Source organism: Coenobita brevimanus, chromosome 6 (genome assembly GCF_032717465.1).
Source record: "Coenobita brevimanus isolate Jiangsu-jjx chromosome 6, ASM3271746v2, whole genome shotgun sequence".
NCBI lineage: Eukaryota > Metazoa > Arthropoda > Malacostraca > Decapoda > Coenobitidae > Coenobita > Coenobita brevimanus.
Window position 1 is genome coordinate 64,910,967 of NC_136959.1, and position 23,517 is coordinate 64,934,483.

At 42.2% G+C, this 23,517-nt stretch overlaps 1 protein-coding gene across 1 annotated transcript in view; it reads right to left on the reverse strand.

The window, feature by feature from the left end:
* LOC145401638 (leukocyte tyrosine kinase receptor-like) overlaps positions 1-23,517 on the reverse strand; it is a 161,747-nt gene that overhangs the window by 123,831 nt on the left and 14,399 nt on the right. Inside the window, 1 exon segment of the mRNA XM_080273833.1 lies at positions 7,079-7,238. Coding sequence (XP_080129959.1) covers positions 7,079-7,238 — 160 coding nt within the window.

Genomic DNA, 23,517 nt, shown 5'->3' on the forward strand with positions numbered 1-23,517 from the left:
CCTCCTCCTTCCTCTTCTATTTGAGCTGGCAACCTTTCCCACCTCTCCCTCTCTCTCTCTCTCTCTCTCTCTCCATTCTGCATCTTCCTGCTGCTTTCATCACTTTCTCCTTGCCCTCCTTCAGTTCCTCCTCCGCCTTTGTCATTTCTTTTCCTTATTCTGCTTAGTTTCTTCCATCATTATTTCTAATTTCTTCCCTCATATCCTTCTCACCTGCTTCCTAATTCTCTTTCTTCCTCCTACCTATCTGTTCTTTCTTTTTTTCCTTCCTTCCTGTTTTTCTTCTTTCTTATCAATTCCTTTTTTCCTTAATCCTGCTTTAATTCTCTCTCCATTTCCTTCCTTCTCTCCATTCCTTCTCTCCCTCTTTCTCCTTCATATTCCCTCCTTTCATCACTCATCCTCTCTCCTCTTCTCTTTCACAGCCTTCCTTCCTCTCTTCCGCCCTCCCTCCCTCCCTCCCTCCTTTGTCTGTCCTTCTTTATTAATTATTATTGCCCTCTGTTCCTTCCTTCGGTCATTCCCTCCCTCCCTAGGTCATTCGTTCTTTCCTTCCTTCCTTCTTTCCCTCTCCTTCCTTCCCCTCAATTCCTTCTTCCCTTGTCTTACTTTCTTCTTCCTATCCATTCACTGTTCAACCCATCCTTCCTTCCTTCCGTATTTCCTTCAGTTTTTCCTATTTTCCTTCCTTCCTTCCATTCCTTTCATCCTTCTTCAGATACCGATATCGAAGCACCAGCATCGTTGAGAGAGAGAGAGAGAGAGAGAGAGAGAGAGAGAGAGAGAGAGAGAGAGAGAGAGAGAGAGCACAAATCTGAGTTAGCTCCAGTCCACCATAATTAATCCCTTTCTCTCAAAATCACAGGTCACTGATCTCGCTCTAATTCACTTCGCTCTGCTTGCTCACTTTCTTTACATTCTCTCTTTCCCTCCTTCCCTTCTTTTATTGTATTTTTCAGTCCTCTCTTTCAATTAATTTTCCCTGACACTGCACATCTATCTGTCTGTGTCCGTCTGCCTTTCTGTCTCTCTTTCTCTCTGTCTATCTCAACCAAATTCTCTATCTATCTACCCATCAATCAAATTTATTCCATTTTTTTCTACCATCAAAACTATTTATTTCCAGCCTTTGTCTGTCTGTCTGTCTGTCTGTCTGTCTGTCTGTCTGTCTCTCTCTCTCTCTCTCTCTCTCTCTCTCTCTCTCATCGTTTAGTCCTTCTAAGAATTTCCATAACGTCCTATTCATCTTCCTCCCCCCCTTATTCCCCCCTCCCTCTCTCCTTCGCACGCACACACACACACACACACACACACACACACACACACACACACACACACACACACACAATTCTTTACATTCTGTTTTCAATTTTAGTCTCACTCTGACCAACAATCCTCTCTCTCTCTCTCTCTCTCTCTAAAACGCTGACTCTCACGTCTTCCATTATTCAAAAGGCTTAAATAATGACGAAGGTGATGACAGTGATAATAAATGCAAAGAGGAATATAATAGTGATGATGATTACGATGATAGTGATGATTATGAGGGTAAATGTGAAATGATGATGATGATGATGATGATGATAATGACAAGTGAAAACAGTTATGACATAAGCGATGATGATGATGATGATGATGAAAGAGACGACTGTAAAAATGTTGCTGAGAGAGAGAGAGAGAGAGAGAGAGAGAGAGAGAGAGAGAGAGAGAGAGAGAGAGAGAGAGAGAGATTTCCAGGAAGGTTGGGCAACTGAATCCCAAGCATTGAGAAACAGAGGGTCGGCAGGGGAGCTAGGTGGTGAGCGAGAGAGAGAGAGAGAGAGAGAGAGAGAGAGAGAGAGAGAGAGCAATATATCCATCTATCTCTCTATCTACGTGAGGGAGATAGTGAGACAGAACTGGCATAGACGAGATATTCAGATAAATAACAATGTACACAGACGACACTTTATCGCTGTTGTTGTTGTCGTGATCCTGGGGAGTTGGGAGGAAGTTTTTATAACCGGGGAGGGACGCTGACCTCTAACACCGATGCCAGGGCGTGAAGGCTCCCCCCCCCAAAAAAAAAAAAAAAAAAAGGCTTCAGAGGTAAACGTCCTTTGGATATGTTGGAAGGTGAAGAAACTGACAAGGATAGTCATCAGAATTTTTATCTTGTCTCAGGTCTGGTGTCTGCTTCTTGGTTCCGGGTTAAAGTAGGGCCCTGTGACGTCACTACTGCCTCTGACGTCATCATTACACCCATGACGTAGACACCACAGGCCGAACCAATTTACCCTTTTCTTTCTGACGTCATCATGGCAGCCCATGAAGTAGGGACCCCCAAGACGGACATTTACGTCATTATCCTTCTAACGTCATCATAACAGCCCACGACGTAGGCATCATGGGAAGGAACTAATGACGTCATTATCCCTCTGATGTCACCATTTAACCCTCTGCCATCAATTTTTCCTGACGTCACCAAGTTATCCCCTTGACGTCAGCACCCCTGGAACGACCTCTTGATGTCATTATCCCTCTGACGACACCAGATTATCCCGTGACGTCAGCAACTTGAATACGAGGCACTAGTCTTAAATGCGTCTTCACTCTAATTTGACGTTTCTACTCACTCTCTCTCTCTCTCTCTCTCTCTCTCTCTCTCTCACACACACACACACACACACGCACTTAAAAGAAGTAAGGAGACGACCCAAGTATAGTTCTTCGTCGCCATGGTAACAACTCTATCTTGTGAGGGGCTTCATTAGCGAGGGAGGGAGGGAGAGAAGAAAGAGATGGAGGAAGGGACAGAGAGGGATTAGGGAAGGGGAAAGAGAGAGAATGTGTGTGTGTGTGTGTGTGTGTGTGTGTGTGTGTGTGTGTGTGTGTGTGTGTGTGTGAGGGAGAGAGAGAGAGAGAGAGAGAGAGAGAGAGAGAGAGAGAGAGGAACAAGTGATAAGATCTAAAAGAGGGCAAGACAAAAGAAAAAAAGGAAGAGGAAAGCATGAAATAAAGATGCAGAAGGAAGAAGACAAAACAAGGAAAGAATTGCAATGAAAAAGCTGTCGAGGTAAGGAAGGGCAGAAGGAAAGAAAATTACTAGGAAAGGAGGAGGAGGAGGAGGAAAAGGAAGGAGGGTGACATGGTAAGGAGAGGGAGAAAGAGAGAGATGACAGAGGAAAGAAGAAGAAAGTAAGAAAAGGAGTGAAAGGAAGAAAAGGAAGAGGAAAAGAAACAAGAAAGGAGGGAAAGAAGAGTGAAAGAAGTGGTGGAGGTGGAGAAACAAGGACGAGAAGAGGAAAGGAAGATAAAGAAATGGATGATGATGATGATGATGACGATGATAAAGAGGAGGAGGAGAAGGAGGCATGCGAAGAGTAAGTAGTAATTCTGAGTACAAAGAGAACCGCATTTTTTTATCAGTCTGTATGTAGCTGAATAAGTAACAGCTCAAAAACTATGAGTAAAAAAAAAAGAAAAAAGAAAAGGAAAAGAAGGTATGCATCGTAAGAAAGCCACCCTCACCAATCTCTGCGGCTGAGGTCGGCAGGAAAAAAGTGAGAAGGACTACCACGAAGCACAGAAAATGTCACGGAAATAAGAAAAAAAAACTGCGGCGGAAGTAACATTTTAAGTTTCCGTAATCCCCCAAAGGAAAGTAACATCGTCAACATCAGATCCCAAAAAAATGATGTGCTTTGGCTGTGTTTAAGAAATGTTACACTTCCTTAATGTTTATTCAAAGGTGATCATGTTTACCTGGGGATTAGACTGCAGATGTTTATCGAAGCCAATGTTTGGTGTTTATACGGCCTCTCAGTTCAGTAAAGAAATTTGTTCCGTACATTTGAAAGTCTAATGAAGAAGAAAAAGTTAGCTTACTGTGATGGGTAATGGTTTCCAAAAATTTTACAGTCCTTAACTTTCGTGTAATTAGACTAACCTCCTGTGATCCATTTTTCGACGAACATACAGTATATCAAAGCCCAGGGAAATGTTGCAAAACTGCGTAAATTAAATCTCTCTGTAATTTCGACGAAGTTCAAGTAAACATCTTAATATGATATCAGCTCAGTTCATGTAAACAGAGTAATCACTTTTATCCGTTCCTCGAAAGGTTATTTTTTTTAATCCAGGTATCATTTTGGCAATTACGTGAAAGAAATCTAATCTCCACTAAGTTCAGGTAAACCAATCAATCTCTTAAGCGCTCTTCGAAAGGCTTACTTTGAAATCTATACAACTTTTACCACCCTTTGATGTGCTTTTCCAAAGTTATATATTTCTCTGTAATAAAGGGACCAGAACTGAACACAACAAACTATGCGTGGCCGTACCAGAAAATTATACAAGATGAGGCTGACATTTTCTAACTAATAGTCGAAAGAAAAAAAAATGACTTCAAGGAAAGGAAGAGGAGAGGATAGGAGAGGAAGGGCAGATGAAGGGAATGAGAGAATCAGAGAAGAGGAGGATAAGGAGACAAAGGAATGGAGAACTAACTAAAATAAGAGATAAAGGAGCAATAAAGACAAGTGAAGGAGCAGGCAAGACCGACAGACGGAGAGAGGGAGTTAAAATTATAAAGGAATGGAGGTATAAGGAGGAGCGAAGGAGTCTTAAAGAGAGAGAAGTAATGTGGTACGGAGTTGTGAAGGGGAGTGAGGGATGGAGGGAGTGAGGGATGGAAAGGGTGAGGGAGGGAGGGAGGGAGGAAGGGAGGGAAGGGTGAGGGAGAGAGGGATAGGGGGATAGAGGACGAGCACTAAAGAAGGGGAGTAAGGTGAGGGAAGGATGAAGGAGAGAGAAGATAAAGAGAGATGAGGTGGGAAGGAATGAAGGAAAGAAGAAATGGAAACACAGGAAGAGAGATGAGAGGAATGGAGGGGAAGAAAGGAGGGAAAGCAGAGAAGAGAAGGATCGTGAGAAGGGATAGGAGGGGAGAGGAGGAAGAAACGGGAGGGAAGGCAAGAGGAGATGGTAAAAGCTTGTACAAATGATGCCAGAAGAGACCTGTGATTGGAGAAAGGAGAGGAGAAAGATACGAAGACAGGAGAGAAAAGCTGGTGAGGGAAGGATGGAGAAAGGGATGGACGCAGAGCCAATCCTTGATCCTAATCTCATTAAGATCACAGGCTGTACCTGTTTCAAGTAACCGGATTACCTTCAGTCCATCAGGTACACGTCCTTTTGAGTCGGACACAACAATACAACAATAACAACAATGACGACAATAACAACAACAACAACACAATGATGCTCTTTATATTCCATTCTCCCTCTAGCCTATCTGATCAACCCTGAGTGAGTGCTGAGCCTTATGCTTTGAAAACTGGCAGCTGATTGGTTGTCAGAGTGCAATCATTACTGACGATGCATTTTAGATTAATTTTTTTATTATACGTCTTCCAATAACGTTTGACGATAAGACTACCCAAATAAAATAGTATATACGGTTCTCATATCGTTATTTGTGTGGATTAATTAAAAAAAGGGGCCTTACACGTTTGAGAAATTGATATTCTCTGGACAAATCAAAACACATTCGGATAAAGTTTGCATACGTTGATTTTTACCCCCCATGTTCAGGGAAAGTATGGCAAATTGTCATTTCTGCGACATCCTGTAAAATCTAACTTAGTAAAGCATCGAAATTCCAATAAAAATGACTGGCAGACACGGGTGCAGAAGCTATATGTCACAGTCACTTTTAAATATTCCGCAGCCCACAGGTGTCACAGCTCTGTAAGTTGTAATTAAATATTCAGAGACAGAAAACTTACTGATGATGATAAAGCAGAAAGCATAATGCAAACTGATGCCACAGCAGAACACTCAAGTAAATTCGAGTATTTGTCTGCTCAGTCAAGTGGCACATCCAACTAGCGGCCTCCCCCCCTCCCTCACCGTCAAATTTGCTAGGTTAGAGTAAGCAGACAATCGTAGTAATGACATAACATACCTTACCTTACCTGAATATAGGGAAAAAAATCAAGGTACTCGTAAAACTTAACCTGGACGTCTTTTGATTTTGTCCCGTGAATTCAAAATTGTTAACCTGTCTGGAACCTCTGATAAACTTTGTATGAACTCGTTTTTTTTTTTTTTATTAATCCTGACAGATAACTATATATACTATTTTATATCGGCAATATTATCGTCAAACGGTTATTGTAACTCTTGTAATAAAAATAATTTAAAATGCATCCTTAATAATCAATGCACTCCGACAGGCTCGTCTCTTCTCAGCGGGGATCGAATAGGCTATATCAGCAGACGGTTTTTTTCCCAGCTTCGGCGATCTCTTTCGAAAAGTAATCATGGATTCAAAAATCATAACAATAACAATAACAAAAATAATAATAAAATAATAACAACTATCCTCATCATCACCCCAAACAAACACCACCAAACTGGGAACTGAACGAGGCCCGAGCGACAAAAAAAAAAGTACGGTAAATACATCAATAAAACAAGAATAAGAACTTCAGGGTTGCAGAAATATGCCCAGACCTAAAACAGCTTCCTAAAATTCCCTCAAGCTGAGAATATCCCGCATGTGGTGAGCTGAGAATGAAACACTGATATGCTAGGCCACCCATGCGTATATTTATCACTTACGCAAATACCCAATACGCAAATGTGATGCTTAGCGGGTGTCAGCGCTGTGGGTCTGCTAACTCTCTAACACTAACAAATCCCTCCCTCTCGTCTTGTGCTAACCTAAAAATCCTCGACGCTGACAACTTTGTGCTACTTCAGGTGTACTAAGTGTACTATCTGTAATACCTTCATATGTGTGTGTGCCTAACAGCGACGTGGATGAATGTACATTGATTACAGTGGGCCTTGTAATCTCCTCAATGTATACTACTGCCTGATGTACTAACCCATAAGCTCCTATTAACAATGTACTATTTCCGGTGCGTCATCCCCTACAAACGAAGTACTTACTGGTGTACTAACGCGCGGTCCCCTAACAACGAGGCACTATTCCTGGTATATAACAATGAAGCACTATTTCCACTGCACAATCAACGACGCACTATTTTCGGTGCACAGTACTAACAATTACCATTACAGCTGTACTCACGTGTAATAGCCGTCCCTGGGCACCCTCCATATCTGCGTGCCTGGGAGGGGGGTGGAGGAGGGGACGGTGGGGGCCTGATCGACGGTGTGTTGGTACTCCTCACGACACTGCTCCGGCGTGGGTCCCTCATGTCCCGTGGCACCACACGTAGTTACCATCACTGCAACACAAGGAGGGGAGTTACATAGGGGGGCACTTAGAGAGGGGGACGCTTAGGGAAAGGGAAGAGAGGGGGAAGAGAGGGGGACATTTAGGAAGGGGGAAGAGAGGGGGACACTTACGGAGGGGGAAGAGAGGGCGACAGTTAGGGAGGGAGAACAGAAGGGGACACATGGGAGGGGGAGGGGAAGAGAGGGGGACATTTAGGAAGAGGGAAAAGAGGAGGACATTTAGGGAGGGGGAAGAGAGGGAGGGACACTTAGGGAGAAGGAAGAGAGGAGGACATTTAGGGAGGGGGAAGAGAGGGAGGGACACTTAGGGAGGAGGAAGGGAGGGGGGACACTTAGGGAAGGGGAAGAGAGGGGGGGACACTTAGGGAGGAGGAAGGGAGGGGGGCACTTAGCGAGGGGGAAGAGAGGGGGGCACTTAGGGAGGGGGAAGAGAAGGGGGACACTTAAAGTGGGGGAAGAGAGGGGGACACATGGGGAGTGAGGGTTAGAGAGGGGGACTCTTACAGAAGGGGACACAACTAATCCGCAAACCCTGTACATCATGAAAGAAAAAAAAAATCACTACACCCTTTTTACTCTAACTTGGCCTAAAATTGCCACCTTTCCTCCTTACATACTCTGTTGTAAAGAGCGATTAGCACCAAAACAATGATTCAAGTCACGAAGAAGTGCCACAGAAAGGGTGCAGGGCCAAACTATCGTCTTTTTCTGCCACTGAGCTAAGGGAAATTCATTCATTGCCAGACGCCATGTATCCCAAACGGGGTGGACAAGGGCTTAGAGTTAATTGTTTTACAGGGAAATAATCTGATAAAAAAAAAAGGCCATGTTAAAATATAACAAGTATAGCAAATAGCCAAGTGATTTCGAGGATAATTACAAAATCTACCTGTATAATTACAAAACCCACCTGTCTAAAAAAAAATCTACCTGTCTTATCAATCTATCTAGTGTATCTATCCCTCTCCTTACGGCCTAAAACAGAGCGACTGCCACAAATCTTATACAACTTTTATTTCTTTGTTATTAGCCACATTTCGTTATTTGATTTTTTTTTTTCTCTACGGTAATTCTCGGCCAAGTGTGTATTAAAAAAAAAAGTTACTATTGACCGTCTTTCTCGGGGCTGCTTTCTCCATTTTAGGTTGGTTTTGGTGAGTTTTTAAGTTTAAGTTCTGGTTAGGTTTGATTAAGTTTGGGTTAGGCTGTCAGGTTAATCATCATCATCATCATCATCATCAAGCAACATCATCAGCCAGACATCTTTTCCTACCCAAAGATTTAATAGGGTAGGCATCATCATCATCATCATCACACATCACCATCATCCTTAGAATATTCATGTTTGTTTACACCGGATATTACGTCACACTCGGAAGACGCCATTTTCGCCGCTACAGGTTCCCCTTCATTTTCTTTAAGTTTAATTACAACTTTCTTAAGAGTAATTAGAAACTTTCTTAATTGGCCTCGGTGCAAAAATTACCTAAGCAGAGAACCCACCTAAATTGACGAAAAAAAAGGTCTACTGAAAAAGGCAAAAAAAGAAAAAAAAAAAATCCATCTTGGGTGGTGAACATGAAGAATTATTCATTAAATTTTCTCTAAGCCAAAAACTGCTAAAGCAAGAAAATGTATTGATTATTTATTTATTTTTTATTTTTTTTTTTTTTTCGCGGTTCTGTGGATGTGATTACTCAGCTGGAAAATATGTTCACCAATATCCATTTTTTTTTCCGAGACATTTCGTGCATTTTCACATCTATTAAAACGTAATCAATCAATCAATCAATCATTTCCTGTGGCACCCTCGGGGATGCATAGGGCCTCGATGAACTCACACCACCACATCCTATCTTGTGCTAACTCCTCAAGATCCGCCCAACACTCATCTCCAGCTTCCCGTCTCATTGTCCTCACCCACGTCTCTTTTGGCCTTCCACTACCTCTCCTACCAGGTGCCACCCACCCTGGTGTACCTCGTACTATTCCCTGTCTCCTATACACATGTCCTAGCCACTTCCATCGTGAGAATCTAACATATTCATCGATCGGCTGCACTCCCGTTATTTCTCTAATTCTACTATTTGGTATCCTTTCCCACCACTTAACTCCTAATATTCTTCTAAGTGCTTTATTTTCAAACACCATGAATTTATTTTCCATAGTCACTGTGCTGTACCAAGACTCGTGTCCATAAATTAAGATACTCCTAACCATTACCTTATAAAGTTTGATTTTTGTATGCACAGAAAAATTGTTATTATTCCAAATATTTTTAAGCATTCCCATTGCCTGATTAGCCTTCTTTAACCTTTCCTCGAATTCAAAGTTCAAAGAACCATCCTTGGCTAAATAAGTACCTAAATATTTAAACCTATCAACTTGTTTTACAACCATACCTCCAATTACACATTCCTGCGCATTTTCCATATTCATATTGATTATTTCAGTTTTTCCACAATTAATAACCAAACCCACCTTGCGACCTTCACTCACCAAACAGTCCAACACTCTCAGCATCTCTTCTGGCCCATCACAAATCAAAACTAAATCATCTGCATAATCTAAATCCAAAAGTTTCCTGTTCTCTCCCCAAAGTATACCTGCACCGGTTTCTGTTCTAACGCGTTTCATAATGTAATCAATGACCAATATAAATAGTAAAGGCGATAGAACACCACCTTGAATTACTCCGGACTTGACTTCAAACGAATCACTCAGACAACCATCAACCATCACTTTACAATATGTGTCCTCATGCATGTTCATAATGACCCTCACAAACTCCTCTGGTATTCCATAATGTCTCATGATCTTCCCCATAGTCTCTCTCGAAACACTATCAAAAGCCTTTTCAAAATCAACAAAACAAAGACTTAACGGTACTCTCATTTCATTAACTTGCTGCATCAAATGCCTAACTATAAAGATATGATCATTGCAACCACGTCCCTTTCTAAAACCAGCCTGTTCATCCCTCAGGATACCCTCAACCACCGGCTCCAACCTATTTAACAACACTCTACTGAAAACTTTCAAAGCTATCGGTGACAAAGAGATTCCCCTCCAATTACCACATTCACTCAGGTCTCCCTTCTTCGGAACTTTAACAATTACACCATTCTTCCAAACTGATGGTAGTAACCCCGTCACCCATATCTTATTGAATATCTTGGTCAAGATCATTATTAATCTATCCCCCTCCACTTTAAACATTTCCGGAAATAAACCATCCTCCCCTGGTGCCTTATTATTCTTTAACTGTTTTACTGCTTTCTCCACTTCTGCAAGCCTCAACTCTCCTGTTTCTATATTTAAATCTTCCTGAGCAGACGGTATATCCTCTTCTGGTGGTATTGGTCTATTAAGAACTGTCTCAAAATGCTCTTTCCATCTATTTTTAATATCTCCATCTTTGGTCAATAAATTTCCTTCCCTGTCTCTAACTGGTATTTCCTTGCGTTTACCTGCATTACCACTCAGTTCTCTAATCGATTCATATGCTATTCTTTGACTCTGTCCATCATTTTTGTTTATTAAGATTTCAGTCTCTGCAACCTTTTCATCCACACATCTTCTTTTATCTCTCCTAGCTAACCTTCTTACTTCTGAATTCAAACTCCAGTACGCAGCTCTTGCTAATTCAATCTCTCGTTCATCAACGCATTGCATCTCACTCCTCAATTTAGCCTCACTGAACAATTATTGAAACAATTATTGAAAATATGACAGATGTTTGCGCTAGAAAGTATGGATAAAGTTTAGCAAGAGAAATCATCGGTATCCTGTTTCCCGTTACTTTAATTCCCGGTATTTTAATTACCGGTAGATTCCTGGCACTATGATTCCAGGTATTAAGATTCCCGGTATTTTGTATCCCGATACTTTAACTCCCAGTACTTTGATTCCCGGTATTTTAATTCCCGGTATTGTGATTCCCGTTTAAGCCACATTAAACAGACCTATCCTGACAAAGTTACACCATTTCTACCGACACTAACAAATTCTAGATATGATTAGAAAATAGCTAACTAGTGGAAATTGAGATAGAAAACAACCACAGCTATTTAGAGAGCAGCAAAAGGGATCACAGGTGTGTGTGTGTGTGTGTGTGTGTGTGTGTGTGTGTGTGTGTGTGTGTGTGTGTGTGTGTGTGTGTGTGTGTGTGTGTGTGTGTGTGTGTGTGTGTGTGTGTGTGTGTGTGTGTGTGTGTGTGTGTGTGTGTGTGTGTGTGTGTGTGTGTGTGTGTGTGTGTGTGTGTGTGTGTGTGTGTGTGTGTGTGTGTGTGTGTGTGTGTGTTCGTATTATCGTCGGTAAAGGAAGCTCCCTAACACCTCCTCCTCAGCGATTTATTTTCGAATGAGACTGGTTAATATGCCTTTGTGCGAAATTCATGCAGAGTATGGCGATACTGGAAGGTATTTAAGGAACACAGAAGAGGAGACTAAGGTGTAAATAAACAAAGTAAATCACTCAGGAAAGGGTGTTAGGGAGTGCCGTTTACTTACACACACACACACACACACACACACACACACACACACACTGTATTAAAGAGATCGGCAGATAGATACACTGCTCGGTAGATAGATATACACAAATAGATGGACAGGGGATGATGGGCGGAAAAACAGACAGAGGGACAGACAGGCAGACAGACACGATGAGATTTGACATTTAAGAGTTCGGCCTTGACCTTAAAACTTCAATTCTTTTATTTTCTCTCTCTTTTTTATTTCCTTTGTGCAATCATCCCACGCTTCCTTAATCCCAGGAGATGCCCTTCACTAAGAGGACGTCCCTTTTATATATATATATATATTTTTTTTTTTGCTACAAATTGACGATGTTATTTACTTGAGAGAAAGACCCCCCCCCTACGGTAGAGGTCACATAAAAAGATCATTAAAAACAGAGAGAGAGAGAGAGAGAGAGAGAGAGAGAGAGAGAGAGAGAGAGAGAGATTCCTAGTTTGGGGGGTGCGGGGTTAAAAACAATCACCAGCATCTCCAATAAGCACCTAAAAAAAACATCTCCAACATATTCTTGTCACCGCCACACGACTACAGTATAAACACATAGATCCTCGGCCTGTAGGGGTTATAAAAAACTTCTATTAACCTCTTCAGCATCATGACTTTTTTTTTTTTTTTTTTGGTTTCTTCCTGCTACCGTCATAATATTTTTAACAATAAGAATCCTTAATTTAACTTCATGCCTTTCCAAATTTAGCAAGTACCTGTCGAAGGATTCATACCTATATCCATCTATCTATTTATTTTATTTATCTATCTATCCGTCTACCTATCTGTCTACATACATACATACAAAGGGCCTTTTTTCTGGTCTTAGGAGTCTTTCCAGCACTTAAACTTTACCATTTTTTTTTTATTCACATTTGTCATCCACAATTACAATCACCAATTTCCACTCACACTTAAGGTTACATCCACCCGCATCCACAGTCATCCACACCCACATTCTTATTGACAGTCACACATCCAAAAAAATATCCACACACACAAACACACACACACACATCTGTTCACACTCATTCACCCATCTTTATACCTACTCACATTCCCTCTAATCCACATCCATCCATACCTATGTTTAGGCTCGTAATTATCCAACACCTAAACTCACACTGAGCCACACCACCACCCACACCTACAGCCCCACCTCCGCCCATTCTCTCACTAACACCCACACCCAACGAGACACAAACACTCACATCTAAATCCACACCCACACACAAACACTCATACCCAAACCCACACTCACACCCACCCCTACACCCACACTCACACGCACCCCAACACCCACACCAAACACCCACCCCCACACCCACATCCTAACGACCTAGCTCATATAACCTGGCAGTAGCAGACGGCACATTTGCTAAGATGGGCGTCGATGGCAGCTTAGGTGAGGAACGAAATGTAAAAGAAGTTTGTGAGAGAAGGATGACTAACGCTGATTTTAATGTTCTTTACTCCTATTTTGTCTTGGTTAACCATATCTTATCAAAGCGATCTGATAACAACTTCATTTAAGTAATCAGATCTAACCTCACCTCACCTGAGTCAAACTAAACTAACCTAATCTCTCCTAAACCAACCCTACATTACATTAACTTCACCTAACCTAACCTAACCTACCTTAACCCTGCCTAACCTAACCTACCTTACCTAGCCTAACCTACCTTAACCCTGCCTAACCTAACCTACCTTAACCCTGCCTAACCTAACCTAACCTGATCGAAACAAAAAATACCAAGACAGTAACTTTGAAGCTCCCGCATAATCCCACTTGACCTAGTTCTCTCTCTCTCTCTCTCAACCTTGACCTGTTCTCTTGGAGTCTTCATTCCATCTTTATTGCTTCTCGGTCCCCTCCCCCCCCTTTTTTTTTTTTTTGCGAAACTGGGGGAGGGAGGGGGAGGGGACAGACTTAAAAACCGTCTTCAGCAAATTAAAGAATGGAGGAATATTTCTGGATAAATTATTTTTAACTTTTCATTTCTTTGTTCCCAGCCTCATTTTTTTTTTTTTTTTTTTTTTTTTGGCTTTTTGTTTAATTTTTTCTCATGCTTGGCTGCTTGATGTTTTTTGTGTCCTCGTTATTAATAATTCCATGACTTTTTTGGATTTCTGATCATCCCCCCCCTTCTATAACAATCTATCTATCTCTAGCTTTGTTTATATCTCTAGTAGTCCATCTATCTATCTATCCATCCATCTATCTTTATTCCCTTTCCGATTCATTTCTCTACTTTTCTCAATTTATTCTCCTCTTCTCTTCATTCCTCTTCCTCTTCTCTCATCTCCTCGCCTCTCTTTCCTCATTCCACTCTCCTCTCCTTTCCTCTCATCTACTTTCCTTCCTCTTCTCTCCTCTTCTCTTCTCCCATACCCTCCCTTCTTCTCCAGCATTATCCTCTTCTCTCTTCTGTTTTCTCCTTTCCACCCATCTCCTCTTTCCTCTCCATTTCCCCCCCTCCAAACTATTTCGTCCTTCCTTCTGTTTTTCCAAGATTCCTGCTCACTTCCCTTCCCCCCCCCCCTCTCTCTCTCTCTCTCTCTCTAATACAAAGAAATATACGATTCTAAAACTCCCCTCTCCTCTCATCTCTACCTTCTTCTATTTCACCCTAACTCTTCCACCTCCACCCTTCCCCTCCCCTTCACCCTATTCCTACTCCCTCCCTCCCTCACCCTTTCCCCTCCCCTCCTCCCCCGTATGCAAATAAGGAGGGGGTCAGGGTAGGGGGGTCCTCATCCCCTCTCCGGCCTCGCTAATGACCGTAACATGACCCGGAATATTCTCGCTCTTTAAGCTCCTGTACCTGACAGTCTCTCTCTCTCTCTCTCTCTCTCTCTCTCTCTCTCTCTCACACACACGCTGGTTTCAATCATTTTCTCTTCATCCTCTTCAGCTCTTTCCGCCCTCGTTATCCCTCTTCTTCTCGGTCTTAATTCTCATTTTCTCCTTTCTTCCTCTTCCTCTTGCTTCTCCTTTCTCATCCTCCTCTTTCCCCCCTCGCTATTCCTCGTCTTATCCTTTACCTTAACTCTCATTTTCTTCTCTTTCTTCCTCTTCCTTTTCCTCCTTGTCTTTCCCTCCTCGTTATCTTTCTTCCTCCTCTCCATCACCGCTCCTTTTCTTCCCTCTCCTCCTTCTCTTCTTCTTCTTTTTCTCCCCCTCCTCCTTTTCCTCTTCCTCCTCTTCTTCCTCCTCTCCCTTTTCCTCCCCCCAACTCCTCCTCGTCACCTAGGGCAACAGTAAAACGCGCCTGAAAATTTCTCCCAAAAACTCAGGTGTGGGTTGAAAGGCAGGGTGCAAAAATACTGAGTGGGCGTGAGTGTGTGGAAATCAGGAGCAGGAGGAGGAGGAGGAAAGCAAACAGCAACAGACATTATGGTCCTTTCAAGGCTGTTTGTTGCATAGTAGACTATGACTACAAGATCTATCTCTACATGCTGAAGGATAAGGATAGTAAAGCAAGAAGGATCCCCTCGCCTCCAAACCTTCCAGTTAAAACTAGTAAGAAAAAGTGAGAAGGACCACAATGCAACACAGAAAAACTGACACGGAAATTTCATATGAGAGACTGAAAGGGAAAACATACATTCTAAAATACTTGATCTATAAGCTGTGAGTCTGAATAATCTGAAAGAGAAAGTAATAAAATAAATGAATACTCGAATAAATAACTAAAGCATGACATTATGTTCGGGTACGCTGAATTAGCGGGACGTCTGTAGACACAGTGTGGAAAATGCACAGTGTGGATGTTCAGGGATGATGCGGCAGCCTTGCCTGGCGCTTTCAAGGTAGGCAGCAGTCAATCAGGGCCCAGCTTTATTCATTCCACTAAGACAAGGAACTTTCCCAAGCAGGACAAGTAGGCTACACAAGTTACCTTCTGAAGTAGTGATCCCTGGTACATTAAAAAAAAATCCCGATGGTGGTCACCTAACTAACAGGGACCCTAGGTGATCCACGGCCCATCACAGGTCGAAAGTAAGAGTACTGACCGTTAACTCAGGGCTATCTGTGAGGATCGTAGTCTGTGCTTAAACTATTTTATTTGCATTTATAAACTGATACTATGTAATGGCACGACGCGATACTATGCATGGGTACGTTAAGTTTACAGACTGTTCTGTAGACAGGAGGGGAATGAACCTTGGCGTAGCTGGTAAAAGTAAGTTATTCGGACAGAAACAGAGTCAGCTGAAGATTCTTGTGCAAGAACTTGTCTATTTTGTTTCTGAATGTCTTACCTGAGATACTGCTCACGGTGTCAGTGGGTAACCTGTTCCAGATATTTACGACTAAGTTGCAGAAGAAGCATTTTGCTTCACAGGATTGGAAACGTTTTCCCATAATTTTGCATCCATTACTCCTGGTTTGACTTGACCGGTATATTTTAAAATATTTATTCGTGTCTAATTTGTCATATCCCTTCATGATTTTGAAAACTTCAATAAGGTCATCTCTTAATCTGTGTTTCGTTAGGCTAAATAATTTACGTGCTTCAAGGCGTTCCTCATATGGTTTGTTTCTCAGTCGAGGTAACTTTTGTGGTTCTTCGCTGTAGTTCTTCTAATTATTCTATGTCCTTCTGCATTACGGAGACCAGAACTGAACACAACACTCGAGGCGGGGGCGCACTAGCGAGGTGTACAAGGCAAGTATGACTTTTTCCAATTTAAACTCAAAAGTTCTTCCAATAAATCCCACCATTTGTTTGCAGTTTTAACTGCCTCGGTGCGCTGCTTACTAATTTTAGGTCATTTGATATTATCACACTAAGATCCTTTTCACTGCCTGTACTTGATAACTGGATATTGTTCATTATGTAATTCGTATGGATGCTGTTATTTCCAATATGAACTACTTTGCATTTTTTGATGTTGAATTTCATTTGTCACTATTCTGCCCAGCTTGCCAAAGTACTGACGTCATTTTGTAACTGCTGTCACTCTAACGCTGAAGTTACTTTATTGGTTATTTTAGTATCGGCCGAAATCTGGATATTTTACAATTTAAACCCTCATCTATGTTGTTTATTTAGATAATAAAAAGTATCGGTCCAAGTACTGAGCCCTAGGGAACGCCACTAATCACGTTACGCCATTTGGATTCCACTCCGCTTATCACAACTCGGTGTTTTCGGTCTGAAAGCCAGTCTTGCAACCATTTCTGCGCATTTCCTTTTATTCCATGGGCTTCCGTTTTGCTTACGTGATGCCTGTGAGGGACAGTGTCAATAGCTTTCTGAAACTGAAGGTAAATTATATCTACTGCTCTTGAGTCGTCATATGATTTGTAAACATCATGGAAGAAGTCTAGTAAGTTACTAAGCATGAACGTCGATGTCTGAATCCATGCTGTGAGTCCTTCATTATATTAACTTCTTCTAGATGATTAACTATTATATCTATTATGACTGTTTCCATTAATGTGCACACTACTGATATTAAGCTGAGTGGTCTGTAATTTCCTGGGACCGACATATTTACTTTTTTTTAAAACTGGTGTTACATTTGCTAGTTTCCCTTCGCATGGGACTTTCCCGAATTTAACGATTTAATGAAAATGACAGAGTTGCAGCAATAATTCATTTTTTGCTTCTTTGAGAATACCCGGTGATATGTTATCAGGGACAGGGGTTTTGTTTAAGTTTGTCTGTTTATGGCTTAAAGGATATCGCTGTTGTGGATAGTATAGTTACTGAGGACGGTGCTATTTGCTTGGTTTATGGGTGACAGCAGGCTTCTGGTGATGTTTTCTACTGAAAAAAAAAAAAAAAAATGTAAAATAATAAGAATGTTCGCCATTTCAACCTGATTTTGCCACTGTTCGTTTCTATAGGGTCTACTGATGTAGTCATAAAAGGCGTTTTGAAGATTCATGTACAGCTCTTGTCTTGAGTGTGCAGTTAGCGGTTCACGCCACTTTGTTACTGGTAGATTTAAGTCACCAAAAATTACGCTATCCTCTTGACAACAAATTTCCAAATTTGATCATAAAGCTTTTCATCGGTGTCAGTTGACTGTGACGAGGACGATCGACGAGACATGTATTTATTTTACGCGATCTGATACTCAGCTGATCGTAACTGGCATCTATTCATTCTCAACACGCCACTCCAATTTTCAACCTAACTTTCAGGCCAATTCTCAGCTTCCCACCTCAAATTCTCACCCCTGTAATAATTCTCATCTCCCTCGGACTCTCATTCTCGGTCAATCTGCCAGCCACCCCTGCCGCAACTCTCATCCCTCCCTAATATTTCCCGTGTGTGTATTGCCAGCCAGATGGGGTGACAGTTACTGGGATAGACAGACAGATAGACAAATACATACATAGGAAAATACACAATAATTTAGATACATACATAGGAAAATACACAATAATTTAGATACATACATGCATACATGCATGAATCCATTTATGCATACAGGACACATACAGATAGTCAGACTTACATACACTTACAAACACACGTGTATTTATTTTAAAATATTTACACACACATCATTCATAAGTAATATATAAACGCGGACATACATACATACACATTCTTACACAATCATACAAGCAAACACACATACACATACATACATACATAAAAATAAATCCATACATGTACAAAATCATACAGCATACACGCCTAAGAACGTACACATACACCCATACATATGAATAATTTTACGCACGTCTGAGCAAAGGTTTGGGCAAGATTAAAACTGAGGAAATTAACATGCAATGGTGTGTGTGTGTGTGTGTGTGTGTGTGTGTGTGTGTGTGTGTGTGTGTGTGTGTGTGTGTGTGTGTGTGTGTGTGTGTGTGTGTGTGTGTGTGTGTGTGTGTGTGTGTGTGTGTGGAGAGAGAGAGAGAATCCCCTTGGCTGAAAAAATCGTCTGACAGTAGCGAAAACAATATGTAAAATACGTGAAAGATGGGGGGGGTTGATATTCTCTCTCTCTCTCTCTAGGGACTCTCTTATGTCCTGAAAAAACTCTACGTGATTCTACTCCAGCTTTCGCCAACGATTTTCTTCAATTGAGAGTGAGTCATAGGAGCCAGCGAATGTGCGTATAAATTAGGTACCAGGAGATTTGACCCCACGAAAACAGCTTAGGGAAAAAACCACACATACATACACACGTACATAAATACATATATACACACACACATGCATACGTACACATATATACACACATCTTACATTACTCACCAAAGTATTCATTAACACTGGTACACACGAAGCAAAACTATGTAAACACGCACACAACTCACCGTTCTCTCTCTCTCTCTTAGCTATACACGTGTGCACATTAAGTAAAACTGGGCCGAAACACGTACATGGAGGAAGTGGAGTGTGTGTGCGTTGTATGCGTTATTCTTAATATTAGGTGTACCTGGGTGTGTATTAGGGTTGTGTGCGTGTGTATGTGAGAGAGAGAGAGAGAGAGAGAGAGAGAGAGAGAGAGAGAGAGAGACCTTTCAAAATGCCTCGAACCCTGCAACCTCTGAAATTCTTGCCAAAATTCCAATGAAGGTTATTTCAATCAGGGTTCATCGGAGGAGGGGGAGGAGGAAGAGGAGGAGGAGGAGGAGGAGGAGGAGGAGGTGATGTATTGGTCCACGATTAAACTGAGTAAAAAAAAAAAATGTACTCAGATCTAAACAACGTACGTTTTAAAAAGATTGAAAAAAGATGGAAAAGAGGAAGGTACGAGAAGAGGAATACCAAGAGGAGGAATATGACGAGAGGAAGGCAGAGAGGAGGGGAGGGGAGAGGGGAGCAGGGGAGAGAAAACACGGAAAAAGAATGGGGAGGAAATTTAAGAGAAGCTGTAGAGCGAGGGGGGAAAGGGAGAGGAAAGGAAGAGAGGGTTGGGGGGCGGAGGAGGAGGAGGAGGAGGTAAGGGTAATGGAGAGGGATGGAGGAAAAAGATGTAGAGATGTAGAGAAGGGGAAGGAAAAGGGGAAAGAACTGGAGAAGACTGAGGGAACTAATAGGGGGAGAAAAGAACAGAAGGGTAAGGGAGGAAAAGGGGAAAGGGAGAAGTAGGGAAAGGGGAAAGGCGAGACGGAAGGGAAGGGAAGGGAGACGGAAACTAAGGGGGAGAGGGGGGAGGAGGAGGAGGAGGAGGAGGAGGAGGGATAAAAAAAGAAGGAAAAAAATGATGGGGTGAACTGAGAACGAAAGAGGGAGGGAGGGAGGTAAGGAGGAAAGGACATGGCCAGTGAAGTGGAAAGAGGTAGGAAGAGGAGAGGAGAAAAGAGAATGAGAGAAGTGCAGAGGAAAGAAGTGTTTGAAAGAGAAAAGAAAGAAGGAAAAGAGACGAGAAAAAGAGAAAATGAAAAAAAAAAAAAATAATGGAAATAAAGAGAACGACGTAAGAGAGAGAGAGAGAGAGAGAGAGAGAGAGAGAGAGAGAGAGAGAGAGGGGGGGGGGGCGAGTGAAGGCAGTATGGAGTCCACAACTTTAAATGGGCTGCTCTCCTGAATAATCCACCTCCTCGCTCCACATATTAGATCCACATCCTCGCTCCACATATGAGATCCACATCTTTTTCCACATCGCTCCCCCACAATCGATCCACATCCTTGCTCCACATATGAGATCCACATCATCTTCCACATCCCCAAATCGATCCACATACTTGCTCCACACATTACATCTAGATCCTCACTCCACACACTAGACAAACATCCTCGCTCCATATACTAGATCCACATACTCCACACTCGATCGACATACTGATTCCACCTCTCGGTCTATTTCCACTCTCGCTCCGTCCTCCCCCTCCACATGCTCCACTTCCTAGCTTCACGTCACACTAACTCCACTCTCTCGCTTCACCTCGCTCCTCCCCTTCACTCCACTTCCTCGCTTCACATCCTCATTCCTGGCTCTTGACTGTGTTTCATCCACCTCCCAACTCCACACACTCGCTCCACCTCACTCCACATCGCTCCATTTTCTACGCTCCACTTCCTCGTTCCTCAATGTTTTCCCCAATTCTCATATGCTTTTAAATTTTGCTTTGACTCCATTTTCTCTCTCTCTCTCTCTCTTTCATAACTCCACTTCAATCCACCTCCACTTCCACCTCACGTGGCAGAAGGTTGAAGTGGCAGGACAAGTTGAGCTAACCTTAATGAGCCTCGCTTTAAAGTGGGTTTGCTTAACCTTATTTAGAGAGAGAGAGAGAGAGAGAGAGAGAGAGAGAGAGAGAGAGAGTTTTGTCCTCTTCCTCTCAGTTTTCCTCTTCTTTCTCCCCATTTCTACTTTTCTTTATGCTTTTCCTTCTTCCCTATTTCTTCATCTTTCCCTCCTATTTCCGTCTTGCACCATCCCATTTCCACTTTCAACCTTCTCTCTCTCTCATTCCTTCATTATTTCTATCTTTAATTTCTCACTTACCTCTCATTCTATTCTTGATATCTCTTCCACCTACATTTCATGGCTCTCTCTCTCTCTGATTTACTCCTCTCATCTTCCCACCTTTCTCCTCTCAATGTCTTTATATCCTCTCCTTCCTTCTTCCTTCCATCCTCACTCCTCCTGTCCCCCTCCATTTTCTCCCTCTTTCTTCCCCTTCCTCCTTTCCCTCCTTCCTTCTCTTCTCTCCTCCCCCCTTTCTTTTACTCTTCCAAATCTTATCTGCCTAATCCCTTCCAGTCTCTTCTTCTTCCTTCCTCATCTTTATTTCGCCATTTCTCTCCATCAATCTCCTGTTATTTTTCTCCCCTCGTTCCTCTCTTTCCATTCCTCCCTTATCTCTTTACCACCCTTCACTCTGACCCTTCTTTTCCTCCCTTCCCTTCGTCAACCCCACTCTCCCTCCCTCCCTCCTTTCGTTCCCTGTCACCACCTCCCCCTTCCCTTCCCTCTCTCCTTTCCATTTCCTCCCTTCCCTCCCTCCCTTCTCTCACTCATCATTCTCAATTCTTCCTCTTCTCTCCTTTCGTCCTCTCTCTTCCCTTCTTTTGTATTTCCCTCCTCTCCCCTCACCCTTCCCTCCTTCCCCCTCCCTTCCCTCTCCTATCCTCCCTTCCCTTCTTTTGTTTCCCTCCCTGCATGCCCACCCTCCTCTCTCCCTCTCTCTTCACTTCCTCGCTCCACTCTCTCTATCATCCTCGCTAAACGTGTGGAAAATAACTGTCATTGTATCATAGAAAAAGAGAGAGAGAGAGAGAGAGAGAGAGAGAGAGAGAGAGAGAGAGAGAGAGAGAATTAACAGCCTTGACAATTCTCACTCTCTGGTCTGGCCTTAATAATAACAAGCATATTCTCGACAACAAAACAAAATAAACGCACAAACAAGCGGAACAACAGCCCAATAAATCTCTCCATTAAAAAAAAAACATTCATTACAAATTAGTCTAATTATGCTAACTATAATTATCGATATTTTCCAATTAAAAGTAATTTGTCTCGTGTGGGATTACCTTTACCTGACTGATAATTATACACCAGTCTAACGCTCGAATTCTGGCTGGTTATGGAAGCTCCCTGACACCTCTTCCTAAGCGATTTATTTTATTACACCATACTGTCCCATGCCACCACTTGGGCACTTATATCTGTCCGTCTGTGCCGAGGTATCACAAGGCTATCCATCTATCTACCTATGACTATCTGCCTATCCATCTATCCATTTATATTTATTTACCTATCTACTGATCCATTTTTATCTATCTATATTTATGTCTATCCATCTATTTATATCTATCTGCCTATCTATTCATCCATCCACTTCCATCTATCTATCTATCCTTACTAGAGTGATCATTATGTATCTATCAATCACATTAATTACAACAAACTTTATTACTTGCGAAATAATATATATTTATCAGAATATACCGTTTAAAATGAAAAAAAATCTGAAATATTTAGAGCAAGGAATATATTCAAAATCTCTCTCTCTCTCTCTGACGACACAGGCTCCCTTGGGGGCCGATGTTGATGCCCAGGCTATCACCATCCTCCTCCTCCTCCTCCTCCTCCTCCTCCTCTCTCTCTCTCTCTCTCTCTCTCTCCTTACTTGTTCCCGCATCCTTTTGGCTTTTCCCTCCCCCTCCCATTCCCCCTCCTTCGTTTCCTCCTACTCCTCTCACTTTCCTCCTCCCCCTCCTTCTTCTCTTTCCCATTCTCCCTCCACCTTCCTCCTTCTCCCTCTCCTCCTCTTCCTTCCTCACCCCCCCCCTTCAGCAAAACCATTCCCTCTCCCCCGTCTCCTTCCCCTCCTCCCTCCCCTTGCTCTCCCCCCTCCCCTCCCCTCCGGCTGCAGTCGATGTTTGGGTTCTGCCTCTCCTTTGCTGTCACCATCAGCTCTCTCTCTCTCTCTCTCTCTCTCTGTATATATATATATATATAGTTCATAAATTTGCTACTATATGTACACACACACACACACACACACACACAACTATGCTGTGCGTGTATAGTCAAATACCATCTTATATTTATAGTTAACACTATATCGGCAAGTATCATCATTACCATCCTCATCACCACCATCATTATCATCATCATCATCAGAACCCTCTTACTCATTAGTACAAACACAGAGGTTAAGATGAATGAAGAGGAAAATGAACAATAATATAAAACTGAAAAATGTGGTCTCGGCTTATTACAGTTCATTCACTAACTTGGCAGATAATCGTCCTTTTGTAGCGTATTTCCCGTAGCCCAAGGACGGAATAAAGACAAAACTATGATTCTGCAG